We start from the raw sequence: 18156 nt of genomic DNA, 5'->3' as shown, positions 1-18156 counted from the left end.
GGTCTAGCACCTTCCGTTCATTTTAATTACACCCAAGAACCCATTTTCTATAAATTTAATTATGTTCCTGCTACTTATATAAGGACTAGTGTTTGGATTTAGTACACACAATACATTTAGTAGATCAGTGAATTTAGTAGAAATCAGGTATCTGCCACAAATAGATAGTGTAGGAAGGGAATGATCTAAACGTTACAAACAGATAACCCTGGAATGGTAGAGGGTTTCATCTTCGCAAATGTCTGTTGTATTACAGCATTTTGTTCATCATACAGATCATTCTACTTTAATCCTTATACTGCAATATAAGTATATACAGTTCATGTAATGGAATTGTTTACTATGTATTCATTATATTTCATAGGAATCCAACAACGTAAGGTATGATTATTGAAGGTCTATTTAGTTGTGACCGATGATTAGTTACCACTCATAACCATTGAATTAAAATGACATTTAATTTTTATTATTCGTTTAAAATTTAGCCAGGAATTGTGTTCCAGATGACTTCAGGTTAAGTCTAGAAGGGAATCGTGGCATTTGCACTCGATAAAATCCATAATAGTCCAGTCAATAAAGGGATTGTAGAGGACATGGAGAGGGGGAAATTTTTTTTCTGCGGGAATGTGTTCGGGGTAGTTAGAAGATAAAAATACCAAAAGTCCCCGCCCCTGGCCCTGCTGCTTCAGCGGGGGGAGGGGGGGGGGGAAAGACCCCATTTTTTAGTTTTTTACTTCTACACTGAAAACCGTTCATCGTACGGAAAAAATGTAAATTATAAAAAGAAAGATGATGAAATTCTCTGCAAGAATGGTCATATTCATTTCTTCCGTATATGCATTGGTTTAAAGGATATTCTCAAAATAATATAAAAATTCTTAAATAAATTGATTTTCACGCGTTTTTTATCAAATAAGTTTATATAATCCATTAGCCTGTTGTTGTTTCACATCAATCAGGATAGAAAACAGGTTTTCGAACACTAACCTATATAATATAATATATCAATCGTATATATTGTGTTAAAAATAGTTTATATAAATTTAAATAATTCATGTATATTTGTCATGGAAACAAGTAATTTTGGCATAATTATTACACTAAAAATTAAAAAGATTATGTTTGTAGCTATATTTGTCCAGGTTTATTTATAACAATTACCGAAACCAATATTATTGTTCATGGTCTGGCTCACTTGGGACGAGAGGGTCCGACTTCTGTCCCAAAAACTGGTGCCATCTGGAACTGAAAACCACCATCTAGGACATCTCCATCATTCAATTCTTGTTTATTAGACTCAATATTGGCTATCGAAGTGAGAATTCGGTGTAGGCCTGTATATTCTTTCTGTGGATTTGTATAAGTTAAAAAAATTATCAAGATTTAAAGGATTGTTAACGATTCTCACGCATAAGGTTATTTGGCAAAGGGGATCTTGAGTGCGATATGTGATGGATAAGTGAGGTACGTGGATACATATTACCTTGTAAGGTAATTCATTGTTGTTTTTGACGGATATAGCAATTCAGAAAACAACATGAAGATGACAGACCAAGAAAGACGCTACAGATTGAAAAAGTCAGTAGTAGTGGTGGTCCCAGGATTTAATTTCCGGGGGGGGGGCCTCCGGTGGTTAACCCCCCCCCCCCGGAAAAAATGTGGAATTTGAAGCACAATAACGTATTTTTATATGCATTTGAGCTCTAAAATATCTTTAAGCTAATAGTATTTTTGTTAGCTAGTAAAATATTTTGGAGAGGATATATACCTCCCCCCCCACTAAGGGACCGCCACTGGTTAGTAGATATTCATTTGAACAGAGGAACCGATATTATAGTAACCAGGAACAGTCAATCAAGTATTTTGCAAATGTACTAAAGATTATAACAGTGCCAGATGTGCAAGTTGTGCATGCAAGAAAATGTCCAATAATTGTTCTCCGTTATGCCAGAACTGCTAAGGGAACTTTTTACATGAAATGCCTATTCTGATGAATGAGGAAGATGAAGAGTATACAGGCCTACACCGAATTCTCACTTCGATAGCCAATATTGAGTCTAATAAACAAGAATTGAATGATGGAGATGTCCTAGATGGTGGTTTTCAGTTCCAGATGGCACCAGTTTTTTGGACAGAAGTCGGACCCTCTCGTCCCAAGTGAGCCAGACCATGAACAATAATATTGGTTTCGGTAATTGTTATAAATAAACCTGGACAAATATAGCTACAAACATAATCTTTTTAATTTTTAGTGTAATAATTATGCCAAAATTACTTGTTTCCATGACAAATATACATGACTTATTTAAATTTATATAAACTATTTTTAACACAATATATACGATTGATATATTATATTATATAGGTTAGTGTTCGAAAACCTGTTTTCTATCCTGATTGATGTGAAACAACAACAGGCTAATGGATTATATAAACTTATTTGATAAAAAAACGCGTAAAAATCAATTTATTTAAGAATTTTTATATTATTTTGAGAATATCTTTTAAAACCAATGCATATACGGAAGAAATGAATATGACCATTCTTGTAGAGAATTTCATCATCTTTCTTTTTATCATTTACATTTTTTCCGTACGATGAACGGTTTTCAGTGTAGAAGTAAAAAACAAAAAAATGGGGTCTTTCCCCCCCTCCCCCCGCTGAAGCAGCAGGGCCAGGGGCGGGGACTTTTGGTATTTTTATCTTCTAACTACCCCGAACACATTCCCGCAGAAAAAAAAATTCCCCCTCTCCATGTCCTCTACACCCCCCTTTTGAGCATTCATTGACTGGACTATAAGTGATTGGCGGGATTTGAACCCAGGACTTCAGGGACCAAAATCCCGCGCTCTTCCACTAGACCAACTCGCTCATTCAATAGTGAAAAAGTGGTTATCGTGTTTCATTCAGAGCTGGTGGAATTTAAATTGTGAACATCAGCTCTGACAAACAGCTTCATTACTGTAAGGAGCTTAAACAATCGACGTGGCGCTTTTGTGTTTGTGCTATTGTTTATTTTGATTAATTGTTTTGTATCCTTTCACAAAAGTACTTTTCAAAAGATTATTACCGATTTAAAGAAAGATGAGGTGCTTTCTGTGGATATTATATTCTTACTGCAATGGTTATTGCTAGTTGACACGCTAAGGAAAGTGGTTTTAGATTTTGCATTTTTTTTAGAATTTAAATAGTCACTAAACATGTCATGATAAGACCTAAATCCAGAACGTATTTATTTTTTCGTTTTTATTCCTCCAGAGGTAAAAAAACAATCCGTTAAAATCTATATTTATTAATAGGCAAATACCACTCACTCATTGATCACTATGTCTCATAAACTACAAATCGTAAAAACTCAGAAATAGGCATGGAGATTCCACTTAAACTCTAGATGTGCAATATGAGGACAGGCAAAACATTTAGTTAAATATACCATGTAAAACCACAGTTTTGGACTAACTGGTTATGCGTAAAGTATAACCGATACGAAAGTTAAAACACTTAAACATGGATTATTACTAAATTACATAATGCTTAAAAGAAAAAAAATTATGAATAATAATATTTTTGTCAATAAAACTAATCTTGGGAAACTATTCTTACATTTGGTTCGAATTGTTCTTGAACGATATAAAATATCCATAAAAAACATGTTTCTCATTTAACTGTATTTCATGGCTTCTGATTTTTAACAACCATTAAACATTAAAAGTATAGTTCTATACGATTACACGAATAATGTAACACATAAGATAAACAGTCAAGTTAAATCAATGTATACGATACAGATTGTAGTCAAATATACAACTATCATGTAATGGCTGCAAATAATCGAGTTGAAATCGATGGTCTCTGTACATGACATCGAGGTGGTGAAATATGTTGGTGACGCTAAGTTATAAATGGATATTTTATATTTGCACACTTATTGCATATGTGCTAAAGATTATCTATCACCTATATATATATAAAGTATCCTGGATTTTAGGATGATAAATATAGTTTATTTACGTATTAGACTACAACGATTTTCTAAATGTAGGATTTGAAAAGTGTGACCTTGACTAAAGTTAAACATTGTTATTGTAATAGGTAATCCATTACAATACTTTATATTGCTCAAATTAAAGAACCTCTATTGGTGATGTATTCATGGGTTTACCTTGAATTTATTTCCTATAAATGTTAACGTATTTTAACATGTTATATTTGTTAAATGTTTTGTTAAAGAAAGGTTTATTATGTAACTTTAACACGTACTATATCATAACACAATTTTTATCAGATAACATTTTAAATTTTACCTTTTGTTAATACACTAGTAAAAACATTTTTCATCTGGGCAAAATCCTGACTTGAATTAAAAACTAGCAACGTTCAGAATTGAAAGTGAACACACTAACTATTCGGTATAAAGTGGCGAAAAGACAGTTATAATAATAATTGACAGCCTTCACAGTTAATAAAAACAATGTAAAATTGTACAAATGAGTTTCAATCACGTGTTGCCAATCTATCAATTTAATGTTAAGGTAAATACATCTTGGTTTACACTATAAAATAATATTAAAATACAAGTACAAACATGGTGACTGGTTTTCGTCCCTCAATCATTATATTTGTTTCACTATAAAAGTTTAAGAAATATTATAGGCATTTACACTACTACATAAAACTAATTTAAATAGACAACTGAAATACTATTTTCAAACCATTAGGTAATTTATAATAAACAAAACAACAACTTAAATAATGTAACAGGTATTCACGTTCGAGATATATTTGGTTTCAAAATAGTCTTATTTTCTTATCCCGGACCTGTTTAACCCTGTTGTAAATATAGTCAATGTTTTCTCTGTCAATTCCGTACCATATGAGCCTTACAAGCTGTCGTATCATTCCAGGACTTGGTTTTACATCTGAAAAAGGAAGATAAGGGATAAAAATACACGAAGCCACATTTGTAAACGTTTTATTCGCTATTATGAATACATAATGGACTCACGTCTATTATCAAGAGCCTTTTAGCGTTAAGTTCTTACCTTACGTGAAATTATTTGTTAGTTAAAAAAAGTTTTTTTTTTACTTTAAGCATACTGAAAGACTTCAATAAAGCTAGCCTAGAACTCAAAATTTTTTGCTATCCTGATCAATCTTGTGCATGAACTATATATAAAAAAGAAATTTATTAAATCATGGCATCCTCTAATACAAGGCCGTAGCGAGACAAAAGTGGCAACGTTGCAGCCCAGGCCTACCTAAACAGCTGTTGCACTAACTCATAAGATCATCTGCACAATGTTTTTGTTTACACGTTTGTATTACCATGGTAATAGACCGGCCTTTGCGACGTTGCCACACACCAACACCACGGACTTGTATTCCAGAAGGCTATGTTACACTTTGTCAAAGTGTTTGCTTATACATTAAGGGATCAATGGTAAAATTGCAGTTTTAACATAAAATACACATTATGTGACGTCTAATAAAATCCTATAAATCTATTATTTGTGTGGATACAGTTTCACTTGGTTCAGTTTCACTAGGTTCGGGGTCGAAAATCTTTTCTAATTTTAAAGGAGTGTCTCTAATCTGCACAACCTCATAATCTTTCTTGATGTACTTCTTTTTTACACCGAGATAAATAAGTTTCTGTAACGTCTTGACTGTTTTATCGGCTGGTTTCTTTACTGAAATATGAATTATGTATTAAACATACAAGGAACAAGTACCTACTTATATCCTATTCCGCCAGCTAATAGGCGAATGACAAGAGCCTTGAATGGCGTCCATACTTATATCCTTAGGATATAAGTAGGGACGCCATTCAAGATTCTTCTCATTCGGGTATTATCCTCTGGGTAATAATATGATGATTTGAGTGTCCAATCGAAATCGATCACCACTTACCATCTTTTAAATATATTTACCTTCTTGTGTGTTAACAGTATGAGCGTAAATATATGTTTCAAGTGTTATTAGACGTAGCTTTTATTTACTTTCCGGAATTTTTATGTTCTAATTATTACAAATACATTATGGGATAACTTAATGTTTTGGGACCTGAATTCGGTTCGTGTTGGGCTACCACATGGGGATATGGTTTATACGCCTTTAAAAACACAAATACAGCTAAATACCACAAACAGAAACTCCAAAATGCCATTTTAGTGTACACCTATCATAGTAACAGTGTCTACCGGTCGTACACGTTCGTATTTAAATATGAAAATTGGAACAACATTTGTCAAAGCGAACGTGTTAAATCACAATCCCGTCTGACTGCTGACGGCTGTCACTGACAGAGAAATATTGCATGAATGACAGTTATCACTATATTGTCACTCGCTCTACTATTCGCAGAATACTAAGTACATGTCACAAAAAAATGTGGCATCACAGAGTTTATTTTTCGTAATGTTGTTATATAAGGGTATTGGGGTAGTTGTAGTTGCAGGTAGGTTTATAATTCCTACCATACTATAGTGATTAAATTTAAAACGGTTTACTTGAAGTGTTCAATAAACAAAGAAAAACTACTGTTAGTCGGTAAATAGATACGTTAGTAGTTTTCCCGTACAAGAATATGATGCCAACGCTAACAATCTCAAGTATGAGAAACTACTCAAACCTCTTTGTATATGGCTATTACTTTGTGTTAGGATAGTTAGGTAACTTATGATACTTTGTAACTTTATACTTACCCAAGTAGTTTCCAATAAATGCTACATCATACTTGTTTCCCCACTCTAAAGTGTAAGGCAGTGTTTTTTCAGACGTGACATCCCATCCTCGCCCTTCGTAAATCTCTTCGTTTGGAGATATCAAGAAACTGTAAAAAGAGTTGTACAATATAAAGGTCGTTGCAATGGATTGTAAATTGCACAAATTTGTGTGGTTTTGGAAAACTATAAAATTAAATCTATTATTTCGTAAAATTTAAACAATTTTTGTTTTGTAAAAGGGTTATTATTGCAAATTGTTTTATGAAAACATACTTTGACAACACATACTAAGGCTACAGAAATAATTATAAGTTTCAATACAATATTAACCAATTATTGTCCAATTATTCTTTACTTCGATGGTTTTAGTTGCTGCAAATAAAACGAAATAAATATAACTTACGATACTACAATACAAGAATCGTTTCTCTTTACACTAAATGTATGTAACACAAAAATGTATACTAAATACAACCAAAATGTCTTAAAACTTTTTATATACATAATATATCTTAGTAAATTTGCTTTTATGAAAATAGATTATTCATTGAGTATTAAACACAGTACCATTACCTTTATACTATGTACGAATATTTATTCTATACTACCTTATTTATTATTATCTTTATACTAATATTCAGTATATATTTAGTGTGATGAAACAATATTGAACACCGAAATATAGATGGATTTTATTAAAATATTTGGGTACGTCAATAATTGTAAAAATAATAAATTTAGAATTAAACTTTTTGTAAATAGTTTGTTTAATGATTTAAGGTGATAAATATGAAAAATGTGGTTTTCCAAAACAAAAGCTATCATAGGTACCTACCCAAATAAAAGAGTTGGTGACAACCTAACGGGAGAGAAAATATGTGCCCAATTGCTGATATCGTTTATTAATCATAGTGCCGCAAAGTTGTCACTGCAGCCTTAAGAAATACAGGGTGTTGAAAATGTCTGGAACCAACATTATATCTGGTGAGTGGTTAAAGAAAAACAACTGATATTTTGTGTACGGATATACTATGGTTTTACCTATCTTTTAGTGCCTTGTACAATTTTTTACCACTTATAGGGAACGTCCTGTGGAGGATGCAGTAAAAAGTTGTAATGGAAGCCTATGGTAAATGATACATCATTTTAAAGGCAATTTTTTTCTGAGTAAGGAGCCACAAGTTTCATCTCAAAAGGACCACCTTAGCAAAAATGGCGACTGTTTGAAATTTAAAAACCCACTTATAGGGAACGTCCTGTGGAGGATGCAGTAAAAGGTTTCAATGGAAGCCTATGGTAAATTATACATCTTTTTAAAGGCCATTTTTTTCTGAGTAAGGAGCCACAAGTTTCATCTCAAAAGGACCACCCTAGGAAAAATGGCGACTGTTTGAAATTTAAAAACATTGCTATTTAAATGTTCCTTATTTGTTTCCTTTAAATGCTATTACAAGCCAGTTACGAAGTACAGTAGTTTATCACGTGATGAACTGAAAAATGACTTTTAAAGTGTTGAATAAGATTTAAAATTCTAATTATTAAATTTGTATGTAGAAACAGATAAATAAAACAATGACTTACAGATTTGTAAATGAAGTATGGAAATTCCAGTTCCAAAGTGTTTTACAAAATTAAAGCAAATGTTCAAAATGTTTTCCTTCCACAGTCTGACAATGTGCACTTCGAGTGTAGAAATCTGATACAGCATTGTGAAAAGCTTCTTCAGAAATTTTGCGTGTTTCTTCCATAATTCGCTGCCTCAGATCATCTAAGTCACGTGGTTGTGTTTTGTAAACATTATCTTTCAAATGCCCCCAAAAGAAATAGTCTAGTGGGGACAAATCAGGAGATCTTGGAGGCCATTCAACTGCTCCCCTTCGACCAATCCATTGTTGAGGGAATTTTTCATTCAAGTACTGTCGTACTTGTATTCCATAGTGAGGAGGTGCTCCGTCCTGCTGAAACCAGACGGTAGGCAGCTTTTGGCCAAATAGATTCTCAATAGCAGGAAGTATTTGATTCTGGAGCATATTTCGATAAATCTCAGAGTTTAAATTATCATTTTTATAAAGAAAGGCCAAATTACTTGGCGTCCACATATGCCAGCCCAGACATTTAATTTTTGAGGATGCTGGGTATGAGAATCTACCATCCAGTGAGGATTTTCACTTGCCCAATACCTACAGTTGTGCCTATTTACGTGCCCATTCAGGGTAAATGAGGCCTCGTCAGAAAAAAACTGAACAATTTAAAAAATCACGATTTTCATCACACTTCCTCATCATTATTTCGCAAAACTCCATTCTCCTATCAAAATCATCTTCATTTAGTTCTTGTAATAAATGGATTTTATATGGCTTAAAATTGTTATTCTTCAAAACATTGCGCACTGAAGTGAAATGTACATCCTGCTCTTGGGCTACCTTTCTGAGGGAAGTATGTGGATTTTCTACAAAACTCTGCAAGGTATTCAGGGAATGTTCGTCGTCTGTCGCACTTTTTGGTCTTCCAGATTTTGGACGGTTCTTTACACTACCGGTCTCTTCAAACCGTTGAACAGTTTTTATGACTGTTGCGTGAGGTATTGGATTCCTATCTGGAAATAAATCACTAAACAAGTCTCGCACTTCACAAAAGGGCCTGACACGGTCACCATAGCCTCGCATCATTAATAGCGTCACGCGTTCACGTTCTGTTAATTACATTGCAGTATACAACAACAAAGCAGAAGAACACACTATTACCTGGTCTGAACTCCACTCAGGAACAGACTGAAAAGTATATCTAACGACTTTGGAAAACCCTACTTCCCAAAACAAGCAACACTTTTTGTTAAGAGAAAGCGGCTGCTATCAGAACTTTGACCTGTTATTCTCATTCTACAACCTAATGTAATCCATTTACAAACAAATAATACAGTTATAAAACATAATTGTCTTCCTGTACATTTAATAAACACTTACTGAAAAAAAGTTTAACTAAATTGTTTGTGATGTTTTACTAAACTTATTTTTAACAGAAATGCCAATTAAGCTTTCAATTATTTTCAAAAACTTCAAACAGTCGCCATTTTCGCAAGGGTGGTCCTTTTGAGATGAAACTTGTGGCTCCTTTCTCAGAAAAAAATGGCCTTTAAAATGATGTTTCATTTACCATAGGCTTCCATTAAAACTTTTTACTGCATCCTCCACAGGAGGTTCCCTATAAGTGGTAAAAAATTTCATAAGGCACCAAAAGATAGGTAAAACCATAGTATATCCGTACACAAAATATCAGTTGTTTTTCTTTAACCACTCACCAGATATAATGTTGGTTCCCGACATTTTCAACACCCTGTATATTAGGATTGCAGCTAGGAGCATGGGCTACTTAGGCACAAGCTGGTGTCGTGGGTTTTAGGGATTTTCATCCAATAGTTATTGGGAATATTGAGTTCACAGCAGTCTTAGATTATGGACAACGTTCCAATCAGTGTAAAAAAATAAAATATTAAATCCTCCTAAAAAAAAACTACCTTAACATACTGAGAGATTATGGATACCAAATTAACTCTCTAATAACCTCTTTTACGCGGTAACTACACGTTAACTCTTTTAGTCTTACCTGAACGGAATGTCTGCGAGTTTCCTCTCTTTCACCGCTCTTCTCTGTAGCTTCTTGACGTAATCCTTGCAGGTGTTTTGGCTGAAGCAGCCCCTACTCCCTGTGTAGAAGTGGACCACAACATACTGTACTGGTGGTATGACAGGTAGAAGTCCTACCACGTACTTCTTGGCACCCCAGTCCTTCCGCCTTATCACCTGCAGCGGTTCTTCAAGCATTCCTCTGGAAATCAGTTAAATTTTTTAGGTTCTCTTTCCATACATAGTATACGGAGAAAGTATTGTATTCGTCACAATTGTCGAGTATGATTTTTGGTATAAATATCAGTTTTGGATCCCACTAAAAAAGTGGGTTTCTTAGTAATGACTGTGGTAGTATCGTAGGCAAAGTTTTAGAAATATAAGAGAGTTAATGGGGTAATAAACGTATTTTGGGTCCGAAAACATGTGAATTAACGTTTAAGATTATTATTTTTTTTTTTTTTATAGACGTATGCATAGTAAGGACCCATGAGCCTGATAGATAGGATTTCTGGTTTAAGGCTTCGTTACTAGGTGAAAGATTACTGTTCCTTTACTCGGGATCATTTATTTCTAAACGCTACATGTTTATTATAAACGGGCGTACAATTAGTAATTGAATAATAGCTCTCTAGCATTGGAACTCTTTTATACATTTTAACTTTATTTGAATTATATTATTTAAATGCTGATTTTACAAATCTTTCTTACTTTAATAATATTCAACTAGACAGAATTCAGTTTATTTTTGAAGCCAATATATTGATCACCAACTTATCAATTTTATTTTAACTTGGAAAATTATGGCACAGATTGATTTCAGTAAACAAGCACTTGTCAAGAATCTTATATAATAAATAACGATAACTCCTTCCTCATATCGCCAATAACACACTACAGATGCTACCAATGAATGTTAAGAACATGTCAATCGCCATTTTCTATAAATTAAATATTTCCAGGACATGTAATAAAACATAAAACCAGAAAATCCACGCTTGCGTAATAATGATTATATGGAATCTTTATATAGTAAAATTATATAGTAAGACTGGCTCCAACCAAAGTCATGAATGTTTTACTTCAGGTCCATCACATAGTCATAAAAGTAGCCACATAAACTGTACATCATAAAATGGCATTATTATTACCTTTCAAATTTTATCTAGGGGCTCCTTTCAAACTAGTCCATTTATACAGGGCGATTGGTAGTCAGTTTGACATAGATATTTTGGTGTAAGTACAAAGTAAACTAAGTGTCATGATGCACATAAGAGGTTCCAAGTCAAAAAATTAGCTTCCCAAAGAATTATTTTAAGTTTTTAAGTGGACAAATGTGATAAAAAATGCGCCATTTTATAAGCTTTCACATCATATGCTACATTATTCAGATAAAGGTCTGCTTATGTACGCTTTAATGGTTTGAAGACTACAAAACATGGTTGTCTTTAATATTAAAAACATAGAAAGTCGGCATGTATTAAGCAAAAGTTGTATTTTTCTTTCAGTTTGAACAGTAGACAGTAAAAAAGTTCCCTGTTTTCTAGGATTCAAACCTCTAAAACAAACAAAAGCATATCTAAACCTCAATAATGTAGCATATCGTTGGAAAGCTTATAACATGGCACAGTTTTTAACGTATTTGACCACATTCTTGTATACAGGGTGTAGAAAAATGCAGTAGACCAATGCTTTTTTTATCAAACACCTTAATTTTTATCTTTGGATCTATTAACAATGGAGTTTTTACTATTGATCCTCCACCATTTTCTATTATTGTCATTATTCAAAGTTTAATGCAGAACACGAAAATGTCATAATCTACTCAAATCCATTAACAGGTATTTGATAAATTGCTGTATACAGTTAAAAACATGGTTATTTTAGAAACATTTGAAATTATTCTTTGGGAAGCTAATATTTTGTCTTAAAACCTCTTACATGCATCGACACACTTTGTACACCAAAAACCTTTTGTCACACTGACTACCAATCACCCAGTATAATGTAATGACTCTGTACCTTTGATCAGATATGGTTATTTTAAAATATACAAAGTATATATTATATCTTCAATAAGAGGACAATAACTGAAGATTTACCTTTACAGCCAGTGCAATGTCTTCATAACTATAACATTATACGTATCTGCAGAATACTGATAGGTTATGAGTCCACTGTACTTTCAAGCTGACTATCTGATGTCGTTGAGACACTAAGAAAGCTGTAAATTGTGAACATTTACAAAGATAACACTGAAATATGTCGGAGATAGGATATCGTATTGCTTTTGAATCACTAACTGTGATACAGTATAACGGTAAGAAGAAGCGTTTTTGAAATATAATCGAACTTAATAAAAAGAAGAGGATTTGTGTTCATTTTAGTTATGAGTAGATGAAATAATCTTGCGATATCATAAAAGCAGGTTAATCAATTTCCTGTACTATTGACTGGACAGTTCTTTACGGTAACTTTTATATTGTAAATTTAAAGTTAATTTAATTGAGGTTTACTTTTTACTATATTCTAAAAGTATACTAAAAATATAATACTAACTATCTTCATCAATGGGTTCCGTACTTATGTTTGGGTAAATTAATATATAAGTGTTAGTTCTGTATTAAATGTCCTCGAAATTAAAATATTTAATCTGCAATATTTGCCTTTTTAAAATTTTTACGTCATAACGATTACTGTAAAAAAATATTTTGTTATCACTTTAAGTTAGCTATTAGGATATTTAATAAGTTACTTACAATTAAGTTTACTTTATGTGAAAGGAAGAAGGTGAGCCAATCATAGCAAATTTCTAGATACATAATAGCAAAATACTTGATATTTTGTTAGGTTGGAGTTGAATTCCTTAAGTATTACAATCCTATAATCTCTTTATGTTTGATAACACGAGTATTGTCTTATTTTCTTATTAACTGGTTTCAGAGTTGGGAGAAAGGGTAACCAAAACTTACCACTTTTAATTTATATTTGGTGTTCAGTAAAAGGCCAGCTGACCATATGAGCATAATCCCCACATGTCAACAACAATACAATAATAAAATTTTTTAAATGTAAACATTCCAAGGTAAACATTCTGGTTCAAAAAGTGCAATTATTTTTCTCTCTTGTAATATCGTTTCTTTGTGTAACATAATTCATTTCTCTCTCCTTTTATTTTGACTTATTTCATTTACCTTTTCCTTTTGTGTTCATTAAATAAACCCTTTTTAATTTGACTCTAAATTCTGTGTACCTACTGTGAGAACATTTGGACATTCATGAAACATATCTTCTCGACTAGAGACAACATTCGACCAGATCTTCTTTCAAGACCTTAATAACGTCAAAGTGGTAACATTACTATAGTTCTGTGTTAAAAATTATACCAAAAGTCCAATATTTTCTGTTGTCAAAATTAAATTAATAACCCATATACAGTCCACTTTATTATTTCTACAATAACCTTTTGATTACGCTACATCTTTGGTCCTTCGAGCCGGATTGTTGATTAACCAATTGATTGAACTAATTATGTGGACTTTTGGTGAAGATTAAAGACGAACATTACCTCATAAACTCTCAATATTGTCGTTCCCGCATATTGTGTACTCTCCCTCTACCTCTATCTCTCTCACTCTCTAGATCACAGTAGCCTAATTCACCTTAGCCTATCTTGGCCTACTCCAATGACTGAAAGACTCTGTGACATTATAGTCATTTTGTAAACATTATACCAATCCTTCAGTGTTTATATTTTATGTTGATTGGTTCCGAGTTTTAGGCCCACAAACTATTTAAGTTGAACTAGCCTAATTCATTTTTTTATGTAACGAAGTGAAATAACTTTTTGTGTCTTGTGTATTTTGACTGTATTTTTGTTCAATTATGGCCCCTGTGAACCTAGCCCCGATTAAGGTTTGTACTTATAAAAGACTAACCAAACAATTCAAAGTTAGGCTTGGAAAAATTCAAGAAAATATAGATTATATTAATGAAAGTGCTAAAGCAAACAACCTATCCTCTGTGCAAATAAAATCACTTCATAACTATTTAGATGAAATCAGGAAAAAGCGAGACGACTTTGAACTAAATTTCAGGCGCGTTTTAGAACATTGTTCTGACGAAGAACTCGATGACATTATTCTAAATGATGATGAAAACACTATTGGTGAATTATGTATACATCTTTGTAGTACTATAGAGTCACTAATCCCTATTGACGAACCTCAATCTCCCCCTCAAGAAATGGTGAATGATTCCAACTGTAATGATTTCATGCAACCTGTTCGCCTACCGCAACTTGACTTGAAAACCTTCTCGGGAAACTCAGCCGAGTGGATTAATTTCATCAATCTTTTTGATAGCGCTGTACACCTCAACACATCTCTGTCTCCAGTATCAAAATTTCAATACCTACTAAGCTGTCTAACTGAAGAACCTCTAAATTTAATTAAAAACTTAAACATCAGTGCATCAAACTACGAAATCGCATACAATTTGTTGCGCGATCGATACCACAATCACAGACGCCTAACTTCTTTGCATTTAAATGCTATATTGGATCTTCCCATTGCCACTTCTGAAAATACAAAATCGATACGTGAATTTCTAAATCATTTCCTGGAACATACACAATCACTTAGTGCTTTAGAAAGTGACATCACTACAAATGACAATCCGTTGTTGTCAGCTCATTTGCTCCGTAGACTTGATAGAAATTTACGGCAAAAACTTGAACATTACCGCTCATTCAAATCATGTGAAACTCATTCGTTACCATCTGTGGACGAAATCATTAAATTTCTCAATGAAGAATGCTCAAACAGTGAAGATGCCAACCTACACTCTTCAACTTTTTGTCACAAGGCTAATTCAAAGCCTGCCCTCACATCTAGTAAAAATTACTCCAAACCAAGCACCCGCTATACTGCACTTGTAAGCTCGGGTGATCACTCCACTTCTGTAAAGACATTTCCATCATGCTTTGCCTGTCAACAAACCGATCACAAAATCTACATGTGTAAGGTTTTTGCTAAGAAATCTCCAAACGAGCGTTACAAACTTGTAAAGGAGCAAAATAAATGTATTTCATGTCTTGGCAATCACACACTCAAAGATTGTCGCTCAACAGGCACATGTCTTAAATGTAAACAAAAACACCACACCTTGTTACATTTCGAAAATGTTGTAAAGTCGGTGCAGCCTCCTCCTGTAGCCAAACCCTCAAAACCTTCAACTGCTACACCTTCTGTAGTCGCTTCTGCTCAACCAGAAATGTCGCTCTCGATTTCTCAGCCTGCAACTACGGTACTGCTAGGCACCGCTCTCATTAAAATTACCGCTACTAATGGAATCTCTCATGTCTTTCGATGTCTGCTCGACAGTGGAAGTCAACTCAACTTCATGACAGAGAGGGCAGCACAGCTATTAAACGTCTCTCGTCACCGCTCTACTCACACAATCGTGGGAATCTCTGCATCGCAATCCTCGACAAAGGGACATGCACTCCTAGAACTATCCACACTAGGCAGTGAAGTAATTGCTTCAAATCAACCTTTCCATATTCTAGATAAAATTTCCGCTCCTTTACCTCGTACTCAACTCTCTTTTGAGGTTTACGAACTGGTAAAACCTTTTGTCCTCGCAGATCCGACCTTTCATATTCCTCAGAATATTGACATTCTCATAGGAGGTGCTTTGTTTCCAGAACTTCTTACTCATCAATCCTACCCATTGGGCTCAAACCTTCCATTCGTTATTGGAACACGATTGGGATTTGTGTTAATGGGCAATGCACCAACTTTGTCTAACTCTTCTCCCACCTCGTGCCATTCGTCTCTACTCTCCACTACGGACGAACTACATAATACTCTACTTTGCTTTTGGCAACAAGAAGAGATACCGCAGTGCAATCTTATCTCTGAAGACGATCGCATCGCTGAAGATCACTTCAAATCAACTCACTCCCGCTCTCCAGATGGAACATATGTGGTTCGACTCCCTTTCAAGAACCAACATCAACCACTGGGCACTTCAAAATCTGCTGCTGAACATAGACTTCACTCAATTGAACGAAAGTTTGAATCCAACTCTAATTTCAAGGAATTGTATACACAGTTTATGACTGAATATGGACATCTCGGACACATGGTCAAAGCATCCCCTTCCGATCTTTCGCAGCCACACTACTATTTGCCTCATCACGGTGTACTGAAAGAAACCAGTAGTACAACGAAACTTCGTACAGTTTTTGATGGTAGTTGCAAAACCAGTACCGGTGTCTCACTAAATGATATTCTTTTAACCGGTCGCAAACTTCAAATTGACATTTGTGACATTTTGTTGAATTTTCGTTCGCATAATTATGTGTTCAGTTGCGATATAAGGAAAATGTATCGTTGCATTCAAGTTCATCCTGACGACCAGAAGTATCAGTTAATTTTATGGCGTGATCCAAAGACTCAAGAAATCTCCACATACAAATTAACGACAGTTACATACGGTCTAAGCAGTTCACCTTTCCATGCCATCAGAACGTTACATCAACTTGCTGACGACGAAGGAGGGTCGTTCCCAGCAGCAGCCAAAGTTTTACGGGATAATACGTATGTGGATGACATCATCTGTGGAGCTCATACACTCAACGAAGCTAAGCAACTACGAGATCAGCTGATTGAACTTCTTGCACGTGGTGGTTTTGAGCTAAGAAAATGGACATCCAATCGCCCAGAAATACTCCAAGATTTGCCTCAAGATCATCTAGAAACACCAGTCTTTTTGGAAGCCACTAATCACCCTCATTTTGCCATTCTTGGACTACATTGGTCACCCATTTCAGATTGTTTCACTTACAACTTAAGTCTCCCTGATGGTCCTCCTACAAAACGATCAGTGCTGAGCATTATAGCACGCATTTTCGACCCTACCGGATTTTTGTCACCCGTGACCATGTGGGCAAAAACCCTCATGCAAATACTCTGGTCACAGGGTATCCAATGGGATGACACTCTTCCAAATGAACTCGCCGAAAAATGGCACATTTTCGTTGATGAAACCTCTCTCCTTTCAAGTATTAAGATCCCTCGCTCGTTCCATTTCACTACCACATGTTCCTTACAACACCATGGATTTTCAGATGCCTCCGAAGTAGGATACTCAGCAGTTTTATACTTCCGCTGTGAGTTTTCAACTGGAGAAATCATCACTCGTCAGATTCTCGAAAAAACACGTGTAGCTCCTTTGAAACGTGTTACTCTACCCCGCTTGGAACTATGTGGTGCACACTTACTTGCAAAACTCACAACTTACTGTTGTACAATTTTCAAAGAAAAGATTGACCTTTCTCAAACTACATTGTGGTGTGATTCATCAGTAACCCTCACTTGGTTACACACCCCCTCATATCGACTTAAAACGTATGTTGCCAACAGAGTTGCTCAAGTCCAAGAATTGATCCCCTCTCACTCCTGGCGCTACGTTCCCTCAACAGACAACCCCGCTGATTGTGCGTCACGTGGTTTGCTTCCCGCTCAACTCATTGATCATCCTCTATGGTGGAATGGCCCTCCATGGTTAATTCTTTCAGATGATCATTGGCCATCTAATCGCTTCGTTCCCATAAACTTGCAAGACACTCAAGAATGTAAAACTACTCCTCTAAATGTCCTAGTTGCAACCCAACCTCCAGAATGGGATCTTCTCTCCAAGTACTCATCGTGGTCCAGACTACTTAGAGTAACAAGCTATGTCTTGCGGTTTATCCACAATGCACGTAGCTCTGACCGAAGACATGGGCATCTCACCGTCT

At 34.6% G+C, this 18156-nt stretch overlaps 1 protein-coding gene across 2 annotated transcripts in view; it reads right to left on the bottom strand.

Annotated features, from left to right (window-relative positions):
- Positions 1–4772: 4772 nt before the first annotated feature.
- Positions 4773–18156, bottom strand: part of LOC128986248 (peptidoglycan-recognition protein SB2-like) — a 28231-nt gene continuing 14847 nt past the window's right edge. The window contains exons 5-7 of one of the 2 annotated variants that reach the window (XM_054406504.1): positions 10330–10551; positions 6706–6833; positions 4773–4920 (exon numbers count right to left, since the gene is read on the bottom strand). In XM_054406504.1, coding sequence (XP_054262479.1) covers positions 4790–4920; positions 6706–6833; positions 10330–10551 — 481 coding nt within the window. In that variant the 3' untranslated portion in view covers positions 4773–4789. Of the gene's footprint in view, positions 4921–4983; positions 5692–6705; positions 6834–10329; positions 10552–18156 lie in introns of those variants that run through there. The other variant, XM_054406503.1, reaches the window with a different exon arrangement.

The sequence above is a fragment of the Macrosteles quadrilineatus genome, unplaced genomic scaffold (genome assembly GCF_028750875.1).
Source record: "Macrosteles quadrilineatus isolate MER2022 unplaced genomic scaffold, UCM_ALF_1.0 Scaffold_2__2_contigs__length_208266976, whole genome shotgun sequence".
Classification (NCBI taxonomy): Eukaryota; Metazoa; Arthropoda; class Insecta; order Hemiptera; family Cicadellidae; genus Macrosteles; species Macrosteles quadrilineatus.
Note: the sequence above shows the minus strand (reverse complement) of the source record. Positions and strands in the feature narration are given on the sequence as shown.